The following is a 23,321-nucleotide window of genomic DNA, read 5'->3' on the forward strand; positions in this document are numbered from 1 at the left end:
GTTACACTGATCGACCAATGCTGCAAAGGTTATTTCTCTGATCTCCCACCCGGGCAGAGTAATCTTTAGCATTTTTGCAATTTTGGTCTTAAACCAGTAACGAAAGTAACTTGCATTGGACCGAAAGTGCTATCGTCCATTTTTTCGGGTCCCTGCTCGTGCGCATGTTCCGACCAGACAAATCGGAATCGCTCATCGTACTCACACACTTCCTCCGTCCCATTTTGCTGGCAAGCTGCAATCTTTCCCCAGTCCGTTTTTGCTGGTGCCGACACCAGCAACCAGTGCTGGATCATAGTCCAGCCTGCCCTTAATTGCTGATCATCGTCCCCAAGTGCGATTCAAACCTCTTTACTCAATCTCTTCCCGGCTTGAAGGGCCTTGTCCTGTGCTGTATTGTTCTTCGTTCTTCAGGGTTTTGGCCAAGGGTGGTATCATGACCGGTACAGGCTTGGAGAGCCAGAGGGTCTGTTCCTGTGCTGTATTCTTTGTGCCATTACCGTCTGGATCTGTACTCCGTCCAATGGGTGGCGATTGTGAATGCTTTTTAAATGTTTTAACTGTTCCCAAATTATCCTTCCCACTTTCTTCGGATTTGGCAATTCTTAAGACCATTTATCAGTTAGTCAATAAATGATAAAATAAATAAAGTACCCAATTCATTTTTTCCAATTAAGGGGCAATTTAACATGGCCAATCCACCGACCCTGCACATCTTTGCGTTTGGGGGGGGGGGGGGGCGAAAACCACGCAAACACGGGGAGAATGTGCAAACTCCACACAGACAGTGACCCAGAGCCGAACCTGGGACCTCAGCGCTGTGAGGCAGCAGTGCTAACCACTGTGCCATCGTGCTGCCCACTCTTCTGCCTTGATCTTAACCCATCTTTTTCCCCGAGGATTGAGCCACACCGGGGAGGATGCCTCCTCCGGATTACTTTTTCCACTGGAGTCGCTAGAGGTCTCCAATTCGATTTTTTTTTTATTTTTTATTTTTTTTTTTTTTTTTTTACCAGCTTCACGTGACTGCACTTTTTTTTGTTGCACTTCTAATCTTCTAGGCAAGACTACAAATTGGATTTGAGGGGTGTATTTGGCTTTTCCGGTGGTGGTGGGACTTCTAGTTTGTTGCAAAATTGCCTTGCTGTTTGATATAAGTTTCTTAACTTCTGACTTAACATCTTTTACTTCGGCTTCTAACTTTTCCAATTTAAGTTTTTCCCTTTTCAACTGTTCTTTCGCAGCGGTCAGTGCGCGGTCATGTTGGGATTGACTTGTAATTTTGTTTCGCTGCCGAACCTGACCCACGACGACTAGGGACCATTTGGTTCGATCTTTTTTTTTCATCCGGGTAGTTTCCCCCCAGATTCTTTTAATATCTTCCAAAGACCATAGTCCTTTGGAGGTACTGTACTTTTCCTCAATCTCTGTACAGGTTTTGGATAAGTCAAACTGTTGCTCTATATACTCCTTTAATTGGTGAAGGATCTCACCTATGGAAACATCCGGCAGTGCCTGCCTGCCTGCCTTTGACTGTGGTCGGTAACTGTTTGTTCTTTTCCTCTGCGATAGTCCCTCTGGATAAACTCCAGCCGTGCGGCTTCTTTTTGCCAGGCAGCACGACAGCACAGTGGTTAGCACAGTTGCTTCACCGCTCCAGGGCCCCAGATTTGATTCCCGGCTTGGGTCACAGTCTGCACTTGCGGAGTCTGCACATTCTCCCCGTGTCTGCGTGGGTTTCCTCCGGGTGCTCCGGTTTCCTCCCACAGTCCAAAGATGTGCAGGTTAGGTGGATTGGCCATGATAAATTGCCCTTCGTGTCCAAAATTGCCCTTAGTGTTGGGTGGGGTTGCTGGGTTATGGGGATAGGGTGGAGGTGTTGACCTTGGGTAGGGTGCTCGTTCTAAGAGCCGGTGCAGACTCGATGGGCCAAATGGCCTCCTTCTGCACTGTAAATTCTATGAAAATCCACCAAACGTCTGCTTAGGGACTTGAGCCGACTACCATATTGGAGAAGCTCGGGGTCGCGTAAGAGGGTTACTGAGTCTAACAATGGCTGGGGTTTTTTTTTTAATAGAGAGGTTTCCTTGCCTCCAGGAATAGACCTGTCCAGATCTTCAGTTCCTTTTCTCTCTTAGCGATCCTGCTCGCAGTGCCAAATTGTAGGATCTGTTATTTTTCAAATAAGAGATGAGGGTCCGGTGCTAGTGCGAGATTTAGTTTTATTGCAAAAATCAAGCTAGTACACTTCACAAACTATAAAACAAAAGCTCAGCGGGGCATAAGGAAGAAAACAATGGAAGGAGAACAAAGGCGAAGAGAGAAGGCACCACGTGCGCCAGTGACTTTATATCTGTATGGTTTGATTCTGCCTCCCCACCCTCTATTGGTTTACAAGTTTTGAATTGTGACTTTGAATAGTGGTCTTTACCATCACTCACATTGGTATCTCACTTACTCCCTTTGCTAATTATCACATCCGCAGTCTGTATTTTGTTAAACTGATGTGTTCCCACAGTATACTTTCCCACAGACACAATATTTTGAAAATTTAGAGTTGAACTATTTCCCTACACTAGGAAAGAAATAAAAGTTATTATCTCAAAATTCGTAGTTCCAGGATTACTCCATGTCCTACATGGTATTGAATACAGAAATATGGGAAGGTATAACTGGAGAGATGGTGCAGGAGTGAGGGTTTTAGGATTCCTGCTGCATTGGGACTAAATCTGGGAGAGATGGTACCTGTCCAAGCTGAAAGGTATGTGTTTCACAGAGCCACAACCAATATCCTGATGGGAGGTTTGGTATTGCTGTTGAAGAGGGTTTTTAAACTAGCTTGGCAGAAGGTGGAAACCCCAGTGATAATGAAGAGAAGCAAATCTGGAAATGGTAGGCAGAATATTAATAAGTGAGCTTGGAAGACTGGGAAAACACAGGCTGGAAAATAGACAACTTCTTCACTGATTAGTCATACATAGTTCATTACAAAGAGTCTTTATGAGTAAGGCAGATGAGCTGAGAACGCAGCTAGCTACTTGGAAATATCAATCGTAGCTGTTACTGAAACATAGCTTAAAGAACGGTAGGAATGGCAGTTCATCATTCCTGGTTAGACAGAGGGGGTAGGAGGAAAATGGGGTGGCAATATTCGTTAAATAAATGATCACAGCAGTAAACAAGAATAAATATACCAGCAGCAACAAATGAAGCCATGTGTTGAACAACAACAAAAATCTGTAATCGCACTGCTTAATGTGATAAAGATCCCAGTCAGTGGGAGTTAGAGCAAATATTTAGGCAAATTGCTGAGAAACAATAGGGCAGTAATAAGAGGGAATTTCAACCACCTTAATAATAACTGGCATAATACCAGTGTGAAAAGTTCGGAGGGTGCAGAAATCTTAAAATCTGGGAGAGATGGTACCTGTCCAAGCTGGAAGGTGTGTGTTTCACAGAGCCACAACCAATATCCTGATGGGAGGTTTGGTATTGCTGTTGAAGAGGGTTTTTAAACTAGCTTGGCAGAAGGTGGGAACCCCAGCAATAATGAAGAGAAGCACATCTGGAAATGGTAGGCAGAATATTAAAAGGTGAGCTTGGAAGACTGGGAAAACATTTAGGAGAACTACTTTTTTAGCTAGTATATAGCTAGAACTTGATGTTTTTGTTCATTCACCTCCCATACTCAGTTTTCATTTTGATAATTATTTGGCACAAGGTAATTTATTGGGATTGACTCATGTCTGCAGCCCCTTTAAAAATTAATTGCAAACAGTTGGCTCACTCCAGCTTTGTTTTGTTCCACCAATTTCAGTTTCGTTTACTGAGCTGAAAGTGTTTTGGCAAAAGTGGACCAGAAACAGATACTTGAAAGTAAATCAGTGCCAGAGTAGTAGGAGGGATTCAAGGAGTAGATAGCGAGGGTTCAGAACAAATATTTACCCATAAAGAACAAGGGCTGGAACTCTCAAAACTAAACACTCCTGGATGTCAACAAGCATATGCAGTGGGTCAAGGTAGAAAAGGAAAGCTCAGTTGAGGTGCTGAGAGCTCAATACTGGAAAAAAACACAAGTTTGCAAAGTGCAGGGTGAAATTAAAAAGAAAATGGACATGATTCTTAATGAATACTGTCTTCAAAAAAGAAGGGGCTGGTACAGACATCATAGTGGAGGAAGGGAATTCTAGGATTTTGGCTCCGTGATAGTTCCAAGTCGGAATGGTGGGTTACTTGTAGGGGAACTTGCAGGTGGTAGTATATCCATTACTGTGCTTCATGGTGGTAGAAGTCATAGGTTTGGAAGGTGCTGTCAAAGGAAACTTGGACGATTATTGATTCTTGTGGATGGTACACATTGCTGTCACAGTGCTCCAGTAGTAAAGGGAGTGAATGTTTAAGGTGATGAATGGGTGCTGATCAACTTGGCTGCTTGTCTTCGATGATGAGATTCTCAAATGGTATTGAACAGGTTGTTGCTGAGTAAGTGCCATTTGATAGCACTGTCAACAATATTAGATACTTTATTAGCTGAGGCGCAGAATATAGGAGCAGGAAGGCTGGAATACTAGTTATTACATCAGGAATTGCGTACACTTCTGATGAGCACACTAGGGCGGTCTAAAGGAAATCTATTAGGATGTTGCCAGAATTAGGGGCAGGGTTGGTGTTGAGATGTCTTTTTAAAAATAATCTTTATTGTCACAAGTAGGTTTACATTAACGCTGCAATGATGTTACTGTGAAAATCCACTAGTCGCCAAACTCCGGCGCCTGTTCGGGGTACACAGAGAGAGAATTCAGAATGTCCATTTCACCTGACAGCACGTCTTTCGGGACTTGTGGGAGGAAACCGGAGCACCCGGAGGAAACCCACACAAACACGGGGAGAACGTGCAGACTCCGCACAGACCCAAGCCAGGAATCGAACCTGGGACCCTGGTGCTATGAAGCAACAGTGCTAATCACTGTGTTACTGTGCTGCCCATATCAGAATTTATTTAGAATTGTTGTTTCACTGAGTGGTTAAGCAGTCTCTCGTCAATGTGAACTTGCTGGTGTGTCAGCAGGTGGGAGGACTGAATGCACCCCTTCTCACATTGGGAGCAGATGAATGGCCTCAGTGTGACTGCGCCGATGATTTTCAAGCAGGGGTGGATAATTGAATCCCTTCCCACAGTCCTCTCACTTGCACGGTTTCTCCATGGTGCTGGAATTGTGTCTCTCCAGGTTGGATGATAAGTTGAAGCCTGATCCAGTAGCTCATATGGTAAAGTCAATGCATTGTGTGGCAGGTGTCTGGGAGAGACTAAAAGGGAATCATTAATGTTCCGTAATTAGTCTGTCTGCCACTCTTCCCAGCACACACCTGTCCAAACATTTGGCTGAATATGTTTACGCAGGAAAACTGGCCTCGTTCATATTCCTATTTTCATATTTCATCTGGATCCTTTGATTTTACCAACTTTAATCAATCCTTATTGATCTGACCGGAATCAGTGATAAAAGCAAAAAATTGTTCTGAATTCATTCAGTATATACTTTTTTTGCATTGTCATTGAATTAAAAGTAACTTCAGTGATTGTATATTTTTAATACACTGTATTGATAAATTAAGTGCATTAAATGGTACATTCATTTGAGACATACAGAACATAGTACTTTCATAAGACATAAATTATAATTTACAACAGTAAGGAAAGTAATAAATTGAGAAAAATAAATAAAAAAGAGGTTAGAATGACTATAAACATTGGGAACATTGTTTTCTCCCTCTGTAAATACATTTTAAAAATCTGCATTCACATAGTTGGGCATGCTTCTTGGCATGGGTGAAAATGTGCTATAATGGATCAGGCCACCCAAAGGAATTTTTAACCGCTATTCTCCCGGGAACTGGGAAATTAAAATGTAAGCTTTGTTGAAGTTCTGTTTTCAATTTTAATAGGGCAAATACTATTTAACTGTATGATTGTGGTGAATGGTTTGTTGTCTTGTATTTGAATTGAGAATAAAATTAAATTAATACCGCACAAGTGCAGATGCTGATGTGACTTGGCCAACATTATACATCATAAAATAGTTGGTGTGAGTTTACTTGCTGAGTTCCCAGTTCTGATTTGGCTGTTATTAGAACTTGCAATATCTTTGCCAGCTTTGCCTGTCTTTCAATACTTAATTTAAAATTGTTACTTAAGGTTTTGCCTTTCAAAGTGATCACCATTTTCCATTTCCTTGTTAAAAAGAGGTGCAGTTCACCTAGTGTCAGATGTCTACAAACAAGTTAGTTGGGTGTTCTGAAGCTAGCTGTGTGATTGGATTTGTAAACTATCTGTGATGTAGCCCCCAATGTGCTGTGTAAAATAGATTCTTCCTATTTATGTAATGAAACCTGTACAAAATAAATAGTTTTGATTACAAAGAGCATGTTTTGATGCTTTACCAAGCTTATCGCGTTGGTGGTATTGTTCAGATATTCCAAATTTATCGTTCTTCATGCACGTATTTGTTGTTATCTACGTGAAGGGAAGTGATTTCACTTAAAAACAGATCTTACAAGAGTACCACCAATGTGCCATATGACCAGAGTAAAATGCTTTGCTGGGGATGGTGTTTTGCTGGGATTTTGTGTTAAGTACTTAAGTGCAAGTCCGTTTAAATATGCATTTACAGGGGCTGGTTTAGCACAGGGCTAAAGAGCTAGCTTTTAGAGCAGACCAAGGCAGGCCAGCAGCACGGTTCAATTCCCGTACCAGCCTCCCCGAACAGGTGCTGGAATGTGGCGACTAGGGGCTTTCACAGTAACTTCATTTGAAGCCTACTTGTGACAATAAGCGATTTTCATTTAATTTCAGGAGGTGGGTGTTGCTACCTAGGCCAGCACTTATTGCCCATCCCAAATTGCCTTCGAAGGTGGCAGGGTACTGCTTCCTTGATTGAACTACTGTAGTCCCTGTGGTGCAGAAACACCCAAGTGCTGTTGGGGAAGGAGTTCCAGGATTTTGACCCAGTGACAGTGAAGGATGATGAGTGACTTGCAGGGGAACTCCCAGATGGTGGTGTTCCCATGTGTCTGTTGTTCTAGATGGTAGCAGCAGTGACTTTGGAAGATGCTGTCTAGAGAGCCTTGATGAGTTCCTGCACTTATCTTGTAGATGGTGTACGTGCCCCTGATCATTGGTGGTGGAGGAAGTGAATGTTTGTGGAAGGGGTGCCAATCAAGTGGGCTGGTTTGTCCTGGATAGTGTTGAACTTCTTGTGTTGTTGGAGCTGCACTCATTCAGGCAAGTGAAGAGTATCACATTCCTGACTTGTACCTTCTAGATGGAGGGCTGGCTTTGGTGAGTCAGGAGCTGGGTTACTGGCCACAGGATTCCTGGCCTCTGACATGTTCCTGTAGCCACAGTATTTATATGGCTAGTCCAATTCGGTTTCTGTTCAATGGTAACCCCCAGGGTGTTGATAGTGGGGGATTCAGCAATAGTAATTCCATTGAATATCAAGGGATGATGGTTATGCTAAAGTCAACATTTTCCCGCTTCTGTAGTAGAAAGATTCAACACGCTCGTTAAGACAAAATAACAAGCTTTATTTACGAAACGACTGCATGCAGTAACGGCTGAAACTTGCTGATTCCTTCTCAAGTTCGCATTTTCACAGAGAATCAGCTCAATATTTATACATTATCATTATCAAGATTGCGTGACAACAGCTTAGTCAGGAATTTGATCGGAAATAGAAACGAAAGCAATGTCATAAAACAGACCTTTTTTGGTCGCATCACTCATACCATTATCGTGTCCTTGGAGGGAACAGTGAAAGGTCGGAGTAGAATTATTTCTTCCTGAACTTATCTTGTTTTATTCCTACGGCTCTGGGTTATAACGAGTTAGTTTTATCAGGAGTTCCCAAGGTCCGGTGTTTTGGAATGGCTTGACCTTCTCTGATATTTTTCAGACTCCAAGTTATGCAGAGTTGGCCTTATCAGTCTTACAGTCTGAAATGGTTAGGGCAGCATTTCTTACAGGGGTCTGGTGAACTGTGAGCATTCTTTACATGGGCCTGGTGAGCTGGAATGAGTAGTTCAGCCTTTCTTACATTGTATCAAACATTTTGACCAGTCTTCCCATTGACCAGTTTTCCCATCATGCCATTACTTAATTCGTACCATATCACAGTTAGGTTCTCGTTGGAGATGATCATTGCCTTGCACTTGTGTGGCACAAATGTTACGTGTGGCACAAATGTTACAAATGTAATATACGTATAGTAGTTTGACAGTAATAAGTTGGTATTCAGATAACATCATGTGCAAGCTCTGTGCCCTTCCCATAGTCCAGGGGTTCTCATTGTTTTTGCTGCTGAGGCTCATGCCTTGTTAATATTAATTGGATGTTTAATTGTATACAGCAGATTAAACTTTGTTGGTTGAGTTTGGAACTGCATGTTTGTAGAAGTCCGTTGTTGAAAATAGAAAGCCAAGTTTGTCAAGACTAGGCTCTAGTTCTACCCTTCAGTCTTTTTATTTAGAATTTAGCAGCTACGTGTCATCATCTTGTAAAAATTCCATGGACCTCTGTGACGTAAATATTTTTACTGTACAATTAAAGTTTTTTTTTTTGCTTGGAGTAAATTGTTGGTATGGAACAGTAGTTCTGTCACAAATTGAGGTATCTTCGACGCATGCTTGGTCTGGCCAGTGTTCATCCCAGTTTGATACTTATTAATGTCATTGATGAAAATCCAACTCCACTGAAGCAGATTATGCTAGATGTTTCCAAAACTTGGGCAGGATTCTCTGAACCCCCGCCAGGTCGGAGAATCCCCGGGGCGGCGTGAATCCCACTCCGACGCCGGCTGCCGTATTCTCCGACACCGGTTTTCGGGCGGGGATCACGCCACGCCGGTCGGGGGCAATTCTCCGGGCCCCGATGGGCCGAGCGGCCGTCGGTTTCAGGCCAGTCCCGCCGGCGTGGATGGGACATGGTCCCACGTGGTGGGACCTGGCAGGTACGTTTGCTGGTGCGGGGCGCAGGGGGGATCTGACCCTGGGGGAGGGGGGGGGGGGGGGCGCAGTGGCCTGGCCCGCGATCGGGGCCCACCAATTTGCTGGTGGGCCTGTTCCGTGGGGACACTTTTTCCTTGCGCGCCGGCCACTGTAGGGCTCCGCCATGGCTGGCGTGGGAAGGTGCACACCCCGCGCATGCGCCAGAATACGCCGGCTGGTCTGCGCATGCCCTCTGGCTCTGGCCGAGCCCCCGGAAGTGCAGAGATTTCCACTACTTCTGGACGGCCCGACGCCAAGAAGGGCGCGACCCACTCCGGCGTTGGGCCAACTGAAAGTAGCTGAATTCTCCGCACTTCCGGGGGCTTGGCCGGCGCCGGAGGGGTTGGGGCCGGCGCGAGTTAGCGCATGCACAGAAACGCCACCGTGGCTCCGCGCATACGCAGAGCGGCCGGTGTATTCTGGCGCATGTGGCCAAGAACCCGGAAGTGCAGAGAATTCCGATACTTCCGGTCGGCCTGACGCCGGAGTGGGTCGCGCCGTTCTTGGCGTCGGGCCAATTCGCCAATTGCGGTGAATCCTTCCCCTGGTGCTGCAGAAGACGCAGTGCTGTATTCATCTGAGAATTCATAACAAATAGTATTTTGCTGTATGTAGTTCTGAGGGAGCTCTCCGAAATGTAAGTGAGCTCTCCTAATAACCTTTTGGTTTCTAGTTGTGGTCTTCGCAATGTCAACCCTCTAGAACCGAAATAGAATCTTAAAAAACCTTCTTCAGGTCACCGCCTCAATCTCTTTTCTTGAGACAAGACCTTGAGTGTAACTTCTCTTATGCAAGGAAAACATCTGTAAGAACCTGAACACCGTCTTAATTTACGATCATGCCGTTGACTCACCAGCCTTCTGCATGGGCTTCTGCTAGTCTTCTCCATCAACAGTTCACCTCCCCTCGTCAGAATGAACTGCATTTTCTCAGTGGCTGAAGCACCCATTTCATTCTATTCTACTGTTGTACATGTTACGAGGTTGTATAACTGTGGAATGTTCTAGATTTTATGATTGAAGCAGAGATCATGGGCTGGATTCTCTGTTCCTGCAGCTTGGTGCCGACGCTGGCGTGGGATCCTTGGTGTTTCACGATCGGCAAATCAGTGCGAATCCCTCAACAATTCCAGTACCGTTGAGGGGCTAGTCCCGGCGCCGTGTGAAACTTTTGTGGATTGTGCAGAAAATGGCCAGAGAATGACCGGGTCCCAGGCCGCGCAAGCGCACGGCTGACAACCTGCAGAGATTGCGGCGTACAACATGACATCAGCTGTGCACTTAACCTAACCTGCAAACCGCGACCCCTGGCCGTCCCCCCATCAGTCCCCCAACCCTTGCAGAAGCCCCCCCTGGCCAGCGGTACGGATCCCGGCCGATTGTGGCGGAGCTGGACACAGTTCCCGCATGGTTGGGACCACGTGTTGAAACGGCGCGCATCACAATGTCGCCAGTTTGGAGGGGGCAGAGCATGGTGGTCCAGCGTTAAACCGGCGCCGGCCCTGATTTTGGCGTGAAAATCGATTCTCCGTCCGATTGCCGAGCACAATTTTGGCGTCGGGCTATTGTGAATCCAGCCCCATGTCCACATACCTGGAGTGTGGAGTTTGCACATTCTCCCTGTTTCTGCGAGAGTCTCACCCCCACGACCCAAAGATGTGCAAGTTAGGTGGCTAGGCCATGCTAAATTGCCTTTTTTAAAAAGAAATTAGATTCCATGGATTTTTATTTATTTATTTGTTTGAAAAAATTCCCAAGGGGCAATTTAGGGTGGCCAAATCACCTACCCTGCACATCTTTGGGTTGTGGCGGTGAGACACATGGAGAATGTGCAAACTCCACACAGAGTGACCCAGGGCCAGAATCAAACCCAGGTCGTTCTGCCAATAGATTCCATAAATGATTGAAGGGATGACGAGATAACAACAGGAACAAGGCAAGGATAAGTACTAAATCTGCCTTGAAGAAGTTAGGTGCTCTCTTTTGTGCCAAACACACACAGTACTTAACTTCTAAAAATATTTATGAATGTTTTCTAAAAATATTTATGAATGTCATTAGATGGTATTGTTGGAGCAGCTCTATATTAAAAAAATGTTTTTAACATTTCAGACTTCATCAAGAAATTATTGACTTCTACAACTACATTTCACCTCGACATGAAGAGGAAACCATGCGAATGGAGGTAGTTGAAAGGATAGAAAAAGTCATCAAAGAACTCTGGCCCAGTGCAGATGTAAGTACTGAAGGGTGGCATTATTTATCAAAGGCATCAGAAATCTGGTACAAATAGAGGAGTGAATCTCTTGTTCCTTGGTTCATTTAATTGTGTTAGAAATATAACAAAATGTTACTCGTGGAAAGTCTGAACAGGCATATATATGTTTTCTTTTCTGTCAGTGAGTCTATGGTGTATTTTGTACTTTCGTAGATGCAGAGATCAGCACTAGAAAATGTCTCCATGATCTTAAGACCGTTTTTCTCTGTCAAATTTGTTTTGCAATCCTATAAAATAGTGAAAATTCCATTGTATCCACTAGTGGGCAGTAAATGTTAACAAATTATGTAGTTAGCTGCAAATGGTGTTACTGTGATTCTAATTGAAATGTGTTCCTGATGTGTACCATTTAACTGATGCTAAATAAATTATATTTCAGGTGCAGATATTTGGAAGTTTTAGTACTGGTTTATACTTGCCAACAAGGTAATATTTGGAAAATACAAGTAGCAATATAATATATTTGCATTAATTTGTGATAAGATAGACCTCTACCAGGCCGTTGTCTGAACTTTTTATGAAACATACCGTTTTGGTTCAGATTTGAGAAACTACTAGTTTCCACCATTTCTAACTTTATTTTGACCCATTAACATTTTATTGACTTACTTCAGATCTTGTATCATTTGTCATTCCCTTTCAAATGACCAATTAATAACATGTAAAACCTGTTTCAATATCCGATGTACCTTTTTATTTAAATTTTTTTAAACTTGTGCAAGTTAGGTACTTTTTTGGACACTGAATCACTCGGTTGCAATAACATAACTTATCCCTGTGGTATTCCTAATATTGATAGTCAAGTAAATGTATTGTGTGCATATCTTCGATCGCAGTGAGAATCCTTTTTTAAAGTTACTTTTTCATCTTTCCCTACTTCTTTGTTTCCCAATACCTTTTCCTTCCCAGTTCTCACCAGGATAGAATTCTACTGATTGAGGGCCGGTTTAGCTCAGTTGGCTGGACAGCTGGTTCGTGGTGCAGTGTGAAGCCAACAGCGCGGGTTCAATTCACGTACCTGCTGAGGTTATTCAACCCTGCCCGTCGCCTGAGTTGTGGTGATCCTCACGTTAATCCACCACCAGTCAGCTCTCCCCCCGCAGGGGAAAGCAGCCTATGGTCATCTGGGTCTATGGTGACTTTATGTTGCTTACTTCATAATTCTACAAGTGATCACCACATTCAGTATCAAGTCAAAATGACCAATATTTTGAAATAATTCTAACAGGAGTAGTAGAGCGGTACATTTAGTAAATCTTTATACAGACCAAATTGGCATGGTTTTGTGAAAGGGAAATTATGTTTGGGAGATTTACTAGGGTTCATTGCAGGTAAAGGGGAACAAGTAGATGTAGTGTATTTGGATTTTCCAATATGCATTCAGGTGCCACACAAAATAAGAGCTCGTGGGGATAGAGCATTGACTAACAGAAAACAGAGTCTGGAAAGAACGGTCATTTTCATATTGGCAAATGTAATTTTGTGGGGTGTAACAGGAATCAGTACTGGGGCCTCAACTATTTACATTCTACATTATTGCCAAATTGCTGAAGATACAAAGAAAGGTAGGAAAGCATGTTGTAAGGTGAACACTAAGTCTGCAAACGGATATAGATAGTTCAGAGAGTGGGTAAAATTTTTGCAGATGGAATAAAATGTGCGGATGTCCACTTAGAATGATAGGAAAGCAAAATATTATTTAAATGGAGAGAGACTACAGAATACTGCAGTATGGAGGGACCTGGGTGCCCCTATACATGAAGCACAAAATGTTAGCATGCAGGTACAGCAAGTAATCAAGAAGGCAACTGGAATGTTGACTTTTGTTGCAAGGCAGATGGAGTGTGGAAGTAAGGGGAAGGTCTTGTCTCAACTGTACAGGGCGTTTGTGAGACCACACCTAAAGCATGGTGTACAGGGTTTGTCCATTATTTAAAGGGGTATATTTGCATTGAAGACAGTTCAGATAAAGTTAATTAAGCAGGTTGGGCTGATTGGTGTTTTAGAAAAATGAGAGATGAACGCATGGAAATATAAAGGTTTCTGAAAGAGCTTGACAGCATTGATACCGAGAGGATGTTTCCCCTTGTGGGTGAATTGAGAACCAGGGGTCATAGCATCAGAATAAAAGTTTGTCCAATTAATACTGAGATGAGGTGGACTTCTCTCCAGCCTCGGAGAGGACTGGCAGCTGGGTCGTTGAATATATTCAAGGCAGATTTGAACAGATTTTTGATCACCAAGCATGTCTAAGGTTCTGGGATGGAGAGATAGAAAAGTGGAATTGAGGCCATGACCAGATCAGCTATGTTCTTACTGAATGGCAGAGCAGGCCAAATGGTCTACTATTTCTTCTGTTGTCAGACTTGATGGTCTGTCACTTTACTCGAGAATGTGAAGGGATGTTGGCACATCATGGTTAAGTTTAAGCTTGCCACTACTGTCAGCAGCAATAGCTGGGTAGGAATCACAAGCAGTATCCTGCCCATTGAAATTTGTTAATGCCATTTCTTAAACCGATTCCAGCAGTTACCCTGGCTGAGATCCGCTAACTCAGCACACGCAAGCTATTTCAACCTGAGAATCTGTAAAATAATTACCATGAATCCGCGGTCAGCAGGTTGCAGAGAAGATGGGTAGAAATTAACGAACAACGTTTATTAGGATACAAATCCAAACTCCTCCGCTCCCCTAAAGGTCTTCTTCCCCAACCTGCATCCAGGCTGGGGTTTTTGAGAGTTGGGGGTGAAGCTCCACCCCCTTTAAGGGGCAGTTCATATTCCGGGGAGATCAAACTGTCTGGTGCTGATCCCAGGACCTCCATTGGGGTTATAACAAATTACTTATTTGATAAACTCACTGATCGTTGGGGAGCTTATTGCTCATTTGAGTTTGTTTTATTCCAAACATGGGTAAAAAGAAACAGTAACATAGACAGCAACACACTCCACACTTGGTACAATGGAATTGTGGAGCTTGTTCAAGGAACAGCTACTGCGTGTCCTTGATAAGTATGTAGCTGTCAGGCAGGGAGGAAGTGGTCGAGCGAGGGAACCGTGGTTTACTAAAGCAGTTGAAACACTTGTCAAGAGGAAGAAGGAGGCTTATGTAAAGATGAGACGTGAAGGTTCAGTTAGGGTGCTCGAGAGTTACACGTTGGCTAGGAAGGACCTAAAGGGAGAGCTAATGGGCAGCATGGTAGCATTGTGGTGAGCACAATTGCTTCACAGCTCCAGGGTCCCAGGTTCGATCCCGGCTTGGGTCACTGTCTGTGCGGAGTCTGCACATCCTCCCCGTGTATGCGTGGGTTTCCTCCGGGTGCTCCGGTTTCCTCCCACAGTCCAATCTTAGGTGGATTGGCCATGATAAATTGCCCTTAGTGTTCAAAATTGCCCTTGATGTTGGGTGGGGTTACTGGGTTATGGGGATAGGGTGGAGGTGTTGACATTGGGTAGGGTGCTCTTTCCAAGAGTCGGTGCAGACTCGATGGGCCGAATGGCCTCCTTCTGCACTGTAAATTCTATGATAAGAAGAGCCAGGAAGGGACATGAGAAGTCTTTGGCAGGTAGGATTAAGGATAACCCTAAAGCTTTCTATAGATATGTCAGGAATAAAAGAATGACTAGGGTAAGAGTAGGGCCAGTCAAGGACAGTAGTGGGAAGTTGTGCGTGAAGTTCGAAGAGATTGGAGAGGTGCTTAATGAATATTTTTCGTCAGTATTTACACAGGAAAAGGACAATGTTGTCGAGGAGAATACTGAGATACAGGCTACTATACTAGAAGGGCTTGAGGTTCATAAGAAGGAGGTGTTAGCAATTCTGGAAAGTGTGAAAATAGATAAGTCCCCTAGGCTGGATGGGATTTATCCTAGGATTCTCTGGGAAGCTAGGGAGGAGATTGCTGTGCCTTTGGCTTTGACCTTTAAGTCATCTTTGTCTACAGGAATAGTGCCAGAAGACTGGAGAATAGTAAATGTTGTCCCCTTGTTCAAGAAGGGGAGTAGAGACAACCCCGGTAACTATAGACCAGTGGGCCTTCCTTCTGTTGTGGGCAAAGCCTTGGAAAGGTTTATAAGAGATGGGATGTATAATCATCTGGAAAGGAATAATTTGATTAGAGATAGTCAACACGGTTTTGTGAAGGGTAGGTCGTGCCTCACAAACCTTATTGAGTTCTTTGAGAAGGTGACCAAACAGGTGGATGAGGGTAAAGCAGTTGATGTGGTGTATATGGATTTCAGTAAAGCGTTTGATAAGGTTCCCCATGGTAGGCTACTGCAGAAAATACGGAGGCATGGGATTCAGGGTGATTTAGCAGTTTGGATCAGGAATTGGCTATTATGGTAGGCTACTGCAGAAAATACGGAGGCATGGGATTCAGGGTGATTTAGCAGTTTGGATCAGAAATTGGCTGGCTGGAAGAAGACAAAGGGTGGTTGTTGATGGGAAATGTTCAGACTGGAGTCCAGTTACTAGTGGTGTACCACAAGGATCTGTTTTGGGGCCACTGCTGTTTGTCATTTTTATAAATGACCTGGAGGAGGGCGTGGAAAGATGGGTGAGTAAATTTGCAGATGACACTGAAGTCGGTGGAGTTGTGGACAGTGCGGAAGGATGTTACAGAGGGATATTGATAAGCTGCAGAGCTGGGCTGACAGGTGGCAAATGGAGTTTAATGCAGAAAAGTGTGAGGTGATTCATTTTGGAAGGAAGAACAGGAAGACAGAGTACTGGGCTAATGGTAAGATATTTGGTAGTGTGGATGAGCAGCGAGATCTCGGTGTCCATGTACATAGATCCCTGAAAGTTGCCACCCAGGTTGAGAGGGCTGTTAAGAAGGCGTACGGTGTTTTAGCTTTTATTGGTAGAGGGGTTGAGTTTCGGAGCTATGAGGTCATATTGCAGCTGTACAAAACTCTGGTGCGGCCGCATTTGGAGTATTGCATGCAATTCTGGTCGCCGCATTATAGGAAGGATGTGGAAGCATTGGAAGGTGCAGAGGAGATTTACCAGAATGTTGCCTGGTATGGAGGGAAGATCTTATGAGGAAAGGCTGAGGGACTTGAGGCTGTTTTCGTTAGAGAGAAGAAGGTTAAGAGGTGGCTTAATTGAGGCATACAAGATGATCAGAGGATTAGATGGGGTGGACAGTGAGAGCCTTTTTCCTCGGATGGTGATGTCTAGCACGAGGGGACATAGCTTTAAATTGAGGGGAGATAGATATAGGACAGATGTCAGAGGTAGTTTCTTTACTCCGAGTAGTAAGGGCGTGGAATGCCCTGCCTGCAACAGTAGTGGACTCGCCAACATTAAGGGCATTCAAATGGTCATTGGATAGACATATGGACGATAAGGGAATAGTGTAGATGGGCTTTAGAGTGGTTTCACAGGTCGGTGCAACATCAAGGGCCGAAGGGCCTGTACTGTGCTGTAATGTTCTATGTTCACGTCACAGTACACAATTTGTGCAATTTCCCCCCCCCCCCTCCATTCACCACGATGAACATTGTCATATACAATCCCCACCGTGTCTCAAAGCCCTCCGCCAAACCCCTCAACTCAAATTTAATCTTTTCCAATCAGAGAACGTCATACAGGTCCCCCAGCCAGGCCACCAGCCCCAGCGGCGCATCCTTCCTCCAATTCAGCAAGATCCTTCGTCGAGCAATTGGAGTGGCGAAGGCCACGACATTGGCCATCTTCTCGTACAGCAGCTCCAGCACTTCCGATATTCCAAAAAATCGCCACCATTGGGTACGGCCTAACCTCCATTTGTACAATTTTAGATAATATCCCACACATCGCTTCCCAGTATCTCTCCAGCTTCTCGCAAACCCAAAACATGTCTACATGATTCGCCAGCCCTCGTCCACACTTCTTGCACTCATCGGCCACCCTTTAAAATAACCCATTCGTCCTCGCCCGGGTCATATGTATCCTGTGTAAGGGGCGGCACGGTGGTGGAGTGGTTAACACTGCCGGCTCATGGTGCTGAGGACCCGGGTTCGATCCCGGGTCACTCTCTGCGTACAGTTTGCACATTCTCCCTGTGTTTGCGTGGGTCTCACCCCCAGAACCCAAATCTCCACATTCGCTGGCCAATAGCACTTATACATCTGTATTCAACAGCGAAATGCGCCTATATGACCCATGCTCCAACGGATCCTTCCTCTTCTTTGGGATTAGCGTAATCAAGGCCTGCGTCAGTGTCTCTGGCAGCTCCCCCTTCTCCAATGCCTCACTAAACATTCCCAATAAATGCGGTGCCAACTCCGTTGCGCATGCCGTATAAGATTCCCCCGGAATGGAGCCTTCCCTGACTTCATCCTCCCAAAACTGCCATTCACCTACCTCAGCCCCAACGGCTCCTCCAATGCCTGCCTCCTCTCCTTTTCCAACCTTGGAAACTCCAAACTGTCCAGGAACCATCCCATATCCTCTTCCTCTCCACCTGGCTCTGCCCTGTACAGCTTCTTGTAGTGCCCCCTAAACATCTGATTTATCCTCCCCGGCTCTGACGCTACCTCACCCTTCTCTGTTTGCACTATTAAGATTTTGCGGGATGCTGCCTTCCTCTGCAGCTGGTGGGCCAGCATGCGGCTTGCCTTCTCCCCATATTCATATTCTTGCCCTCTGTAGCTGCACCACTGCCCTTCCCGTCGTCAACTTTTCAATCTGCCTCTGCAACTTCTTTCTCTCTACCAACAACTCTTTAGAAGGGGCCCCCATGTATCTTCTATCCACCTCGACTATCTTTGCGTTTGTTTTAAAGACAGCTTGTGTTATTGAAACACATCGAGCAATGTTCCAAGATGCATCATGGAATCATTAGAAAATATATGCCGTACCAAAGGAGGGTAGATTCGGGGAGGTGACTAAAATGTTGGTGATAGAAATGAATTTTGTGCTGGTTTTTGAAAAACAGAGTGGGGCTTCAGCAGATGAATCATAGAAAACAAAGGTTTGTGTTGTCGTGCTGAAGTGACTGCCTGAAAATGGAAAGGATGATGGCATGGAGAACTTTTGCTACAAGAATAAGAATTTTTACTTTGAAATCTTTAGGAGACCAATGTAGGGGAATGAGAGCAGATGTGATCAGCAGAATATAGGATATGGCAATCAGAATTGTGGATGAGATAACATTTACAGAAGTAGAGTGTGGAGGTGAGAAAACAAGTGAGGTTTTCAGAGGCAGATGGGTTGAGGTCAGCAGAGTCTGGGAGTGGAGAGATGGGAATGGGGGATCTTTGTGATTGAATGCACACAAGGGAACCTTATTTTGGGTAGAAAATTTATTGTTCTCTGATATACACTGCTCACAATCTGGGTGGGAAATAAAATATATTAGCCAGTGCCCTGTAAGGTTCCTCGCGTTGAATCGATGATGCGCTGTTTTATTTTTATTGGTACCCAATCATATTTTTTTTTCCAACTAAGGGGCAATTTAGCATGGCCAATCCACCTACCCTGCACATTGACAGCACGATAGCACAGTGGTTAGCACTTGCTTCACAGCGCCAGGGTCCCAAGTCGATTCCCTCTTGGGTCACTGGCTGTGCGGAGTCTGCATGTTCTCCCTGTGTCTGCATGGGTTTCCTCCGGGTGCTCCGGTTTCCTCCCACAAGTCTCGAAAGACGTGCTTGTTGGGTGAATTGGACATTCTGAATTCTCGCTCTGTGTACCTGAACAGGCGCCGGAGTGTGGCGACTAGGGGATTTTCACAGTAACTTAATTGCAGTGTTAATGTAAGCCTACTTGTGACAATAATAAAGATTACTATTACTATCTTTGGGTTATGGGGGTGAAACCCACGCAGACACTGGGAAAATGTGCGATCCATTGTTTTATAACTGGTGCAAAGCAATGTAGTATATAATCAAAGCCATTAGTTTATGGTGTCCAGGTCATATTCTGTTCTGCCAGGTCAGCAAGAAAATTATTTGTGTGATACAGGAAGTAAGTGCATGGTCAATGCAGGACTTTAAATATATTTGCAAATTCCTTAACAATTGGCACAGCTGTACCAAATCTTTTTTATACTTAAAACCTCTTGCAGTAAAGACCAAGATTCATTTGCATTCCTAATTACTTGCTGTACCTGCATATTTATAGCTAATTGGGGTGAATATTTTAATTTTGCATCAACAGTGTGGGTGACTATTTCAAAAGTAAACTTATGGAAAGCAGGTAGTAGAGAAATTGGTTTCAGTAACTTTTATCTGTCCGGCAAACTGAAAATGGGCCCCTCTGGAAGACCTGCGGGAAATTGTCATTGATATTTTGCACTGCCACAAATAAAATATATTGTGGCGAGCAAAACAGAGAAAATGTTTCAAGTCCAATATGATTCTTAAGTGCTCATCTAAATGCTTCTTAAATGTTGTGAGGGTCCTGCCTCTACCACATTTTCAGACAGAGAGTTCCAGATTTCTAACACCCCCTCAGTGAAACAGTTTTTCCTCTCCTATGTTATAAGCCCCTTGCTCATTACCTTAAATCTATGCCCTCTGAGTATTGACAGCTAATGGGAAAACTTTCTTCCTATCTACCCGATCGATGACCCTCATAATTTTATACACCAGTTTTTTTTTTTGTAATCTGCAAATTCACTGATCATACCTCTTACATTTGTCCAGATCATTAATGTACATTACAAACTGCAAAAGACCCGGCACAGATCCCTGCAGAACATAACTGGACACAGGCTTCCAGTCACAAAAACAACCTTTGACCATCACCCTCTGTCTCCTTCCACTAAGCCAATTTTGGATCCAATTTGCCTAACTAACCTGGATCCCATTGTATCTTACCTCCTTGTCCAGTCTCCCATGGGCTCTTTCCTCCTTGTCCAGTCTCCCATGCGAGACCTTGTCAAACCCCTGACTGAGGTCCATGTAAACGACATCAACTCCACTGCCCTCATCTACACACCTAGTCACCACCTTGAAACATTGAATCAAATTTGTAAGACATGATCACCCTTTGACAAAGCCATGCTGACTATTCTTGATTAATCCTTACCTCTCCCAAGTGGAGATTAATTCTGTCCTTCAGATTTTCTTCTGATGGTTTCCCTACCACTGAAGTTAGACTTGCGGGCCTGTAATTTCCTGGTTTACTCCGGTACCACATTAGCTGTCCTCCAGTCCTGCCACCTTTCCTGTAGCCAGAAAAGATTTGAAAATTATTGTCAGAACCTCTGCAATCTGCTTCTTTGCCTCTCCTAGTAGCCTGGGATGTATCTCGTCTAGGCCTGGGGATTTATCTACTTTTAAGCCTGCAAAAACCATTCATACCTGCCCCCATCAATGTTCATTGTTGAATTTTCCCACCACTGTTTATTTTTTCATTTTTCCAGCATCCTCTGTACTTTGCTTTTATTAAAATATATTTATAAGTTTGGCAGCATTGCTGAGATGCAAATTTAGAAGGGTAGTGGCACCATTTACTGTTCAGGAGATTTAAAGATAAGTATAATGTTATATTTTTAGCCTCTGGCTACATGCGGACATGTTTCAGACAAGACCAACAGTGACACAGGAATCCCATACTGTTGTAAGTCTTGATGTTGTGCTCATGTGGTCTGAAGATTTGAGGTTGTATAACAACATAGATTTTTATGCTGAGACAAAATCCAATTTTATTAAATAGTATCCTGAGATATTTTAATGATGCTTTGGGGATTTAATTTCACAACCCTGCCCATTATTGTGAAAACTAAATCCGTGGGCTTGAATATTTTATTTATATATATTCTATTACTTATGCAAGTCTTATCCCACAACATTTTAAATAAGAATACATAGCCAGATGCTATGCAAGTTTTAGAAATAGATGCCAGAGCGAGAATAGGGTTTATTCTTGGACTGTTATATTTTGGTAAAATCTGGAGATGGTCTTGGGGTTTTGTACAATTGGGTTGGAGATTGTGGCAATTACCAGAATGGAAAGGAGCAGCTGGGAGTGTCCTCTGATTCGGGGTCTCAGTGGAGGGGGGTAGCCTAGGTTTTGGCAGTACTACGGAAGATGAACTTGAGCACTGAGTCTTGAATGCGCTGTTTGGCGAATGCTTTGGTGAAGGCCCTAAAAAGCATCAGTGACTAAATATTATCATGTTATTGTGAAATATGTAATCTTTCTATCTTTAGCTTTGTTTAAACCTTTATATTAAAATTGTAGTTACCAAGAAAAAGTGATTACTGAAAAAATGCTCAAAGCATTTTGAGAGATTTGCAAGAACAAAGTGACTAGGTTGTGCATTTTGTCTGGGGGGGGGTGTGGATGTGGAGGGGAAGGGTAGAAGGGAATATACTCACAAAATTGCAGCTATTGTGTTACGCAGCATGATACTTTTAACATTAAAAATATTTATCACAGTGTCACCTGCCGAAATAACATATTGCTTATATTTCCAACGACTTGCAACAAGTTTCCAATCTGGCTCATGCCTCGGACTGAATTTGATATATAACTACATTATTGCTATGCCATTGCACACATGAAGTGAAGACCAAGTAATGGATTTGGTGCTTCCTCACCAGTGGGTCTGAAGGCTGGAGAAACATATTAAATCCAGCAGGTGGCCTGCCTGCTGTCGACTTGCCCACCCCTGCAGCCACCACAGGTTAAACCCAGTAAGAAAGTGTGGGGTGGAAAAATGAAGGCAGTGGTGGCAATTAGATTGTTCTGTACAGAGAGAAAACCAAAGTTATGCTCTGATGTCCCTCCCCTGCTGCAGGAACAAGGGGCGGGATTCTCCGACCCCCCGACGGGTCGGAGAATCGCCGGGGGCTGGCGTGAATCCCGCCCCCGCCGGTTGCCGAATTCTCCGGCACCGGATATTCAGCGGGGCTGGGAATCGCGCCGGTTGGCGGGCCCACCCCCCTCTCCCCCTGGCGATTCTCCGGCCCGCAATGGGCCGAAGCCCCCCTGCTGGAATGCCTGTCCCGCCGGTGAGAATCAAACCACCTCTCTTACCGGCGGGACAAGGCGGCGTGGGTGGGCTCCGGGGTCCTGGGAGGGGCGTGGGGCGGTCTGGCCCCGGGGGGTGCCCCCACGGTGGCCTGGCCCGCGATCAGGGCCCACTGATCCGCGGGCGGGCCTGTGCCGTGGGGCACTCTTTTCCTTCCGCCTTCGCCATGGTCTCCACTATGGCGGAGGCGGAAGAGACCCCCTCCACTGTGCATGCGTGGGGATGCCGTGAGCGGCCACTGACGCTCCCGCGAATGCGCCGCACGGCAAAGTCAGTTTCGCGCCAGCTGGCGGGGCCCCAAAAGCCTTTCCCACCAGCTGGCGGGGCGGAAATCAGTCCGGCGCGGCCCTAGCCCCTCAAGATTAGGGCTCGGCCCCTCAACATGCGGAGGATTCCGCACCTTTGGGGCGGCGCAATGCCGGACTGATTCTCGCCGTTTTTGGCGCCGGTCGGCGGACATCGCGTCGATTGCGGAGAATCCCGCCCAAGGAATAAATTGAGTGGTGATGCACTCTTTCATGTGTCTATGCCTCTCAAGCAGTGAGAAAAACCTTGCCAGAACGTTTTGTCCAAATTTCTGTCGGGTATAGCAACGCATGACTATGCTGGAGACACAATTAGGAACATACAACTGTGCCCTTTCAAGACTTAAATGGTCCTCATGATGGTCACTTTAGTGGAGCTGTACAAGTTGTAGTGCTTTGCAGCTGTTCCGGCAACTCTTTTATCTGACCATGATCCATGGGAGCACCTTATTTCCTACAAGCCATTGAGTTACATGATCATGTTCCTTGAGCTTGGGAAGCATCTCACTTTTAAGGATGAATGCATGATGACAACGCTTTGACTGTTTTAAAATAAATCTTACAGTGCATGTTGTCATACAGCTGTACATTTAGGGAGTGGAAATCCTTTAGGACAAGAAAAGAAAAACTTAGATTCATGTAACATCTTTCACAATCGGGGGATATTGCTGAGTGCTTCACATCCAATGAGATACTTCTGAAATGTCATCACTGTTGTGATG

General features: G+C 44.7%; 1 protein-coding gene across 1 annotated transcript in view; it reads left to right on the plus strand.

Annotated features, from left to right (window-relative positions):
- Positions 1 to 23,321, plus strand: part of tent4b (terminal nucleotidyltransferase 4B) — a 96,542-nt gene that overhangs the window by 19,252 nt on the left and 53,969 nt on the right. The window contains exons 2-3 of the mRNA XM_072518225.1: positions 11,157 to 11,280; positions 11,702 to 11,748. Coding sequence (XP_072374326.1) covers positions 11,157 to 11,280; positions 11,702 to 11,748 — 171 coding nt within the window. The remainder of the gene's footprint in view (positions 1 to 11,156; positions 11,281 to 11,701; positions 11,749 to 23,321) is intronic.

This window comes from Scyliorhinus torazame, chromosome 10, assembly GCF_047496885.1.
Source record: "Scyliorhinus torazame isolate Kashiwa2021f chromosome 10, sScyTor2.1, whole genome shotgun sequence".
NCBI classification, from domain to species: domain Eukaryota; kingdom Metazoa; phylum Chordata; class Chondrichthyes; order Carcharhiniformes; family Scyliorhinidae; genus Scyliorhinus; species Scyliorhinus torazame.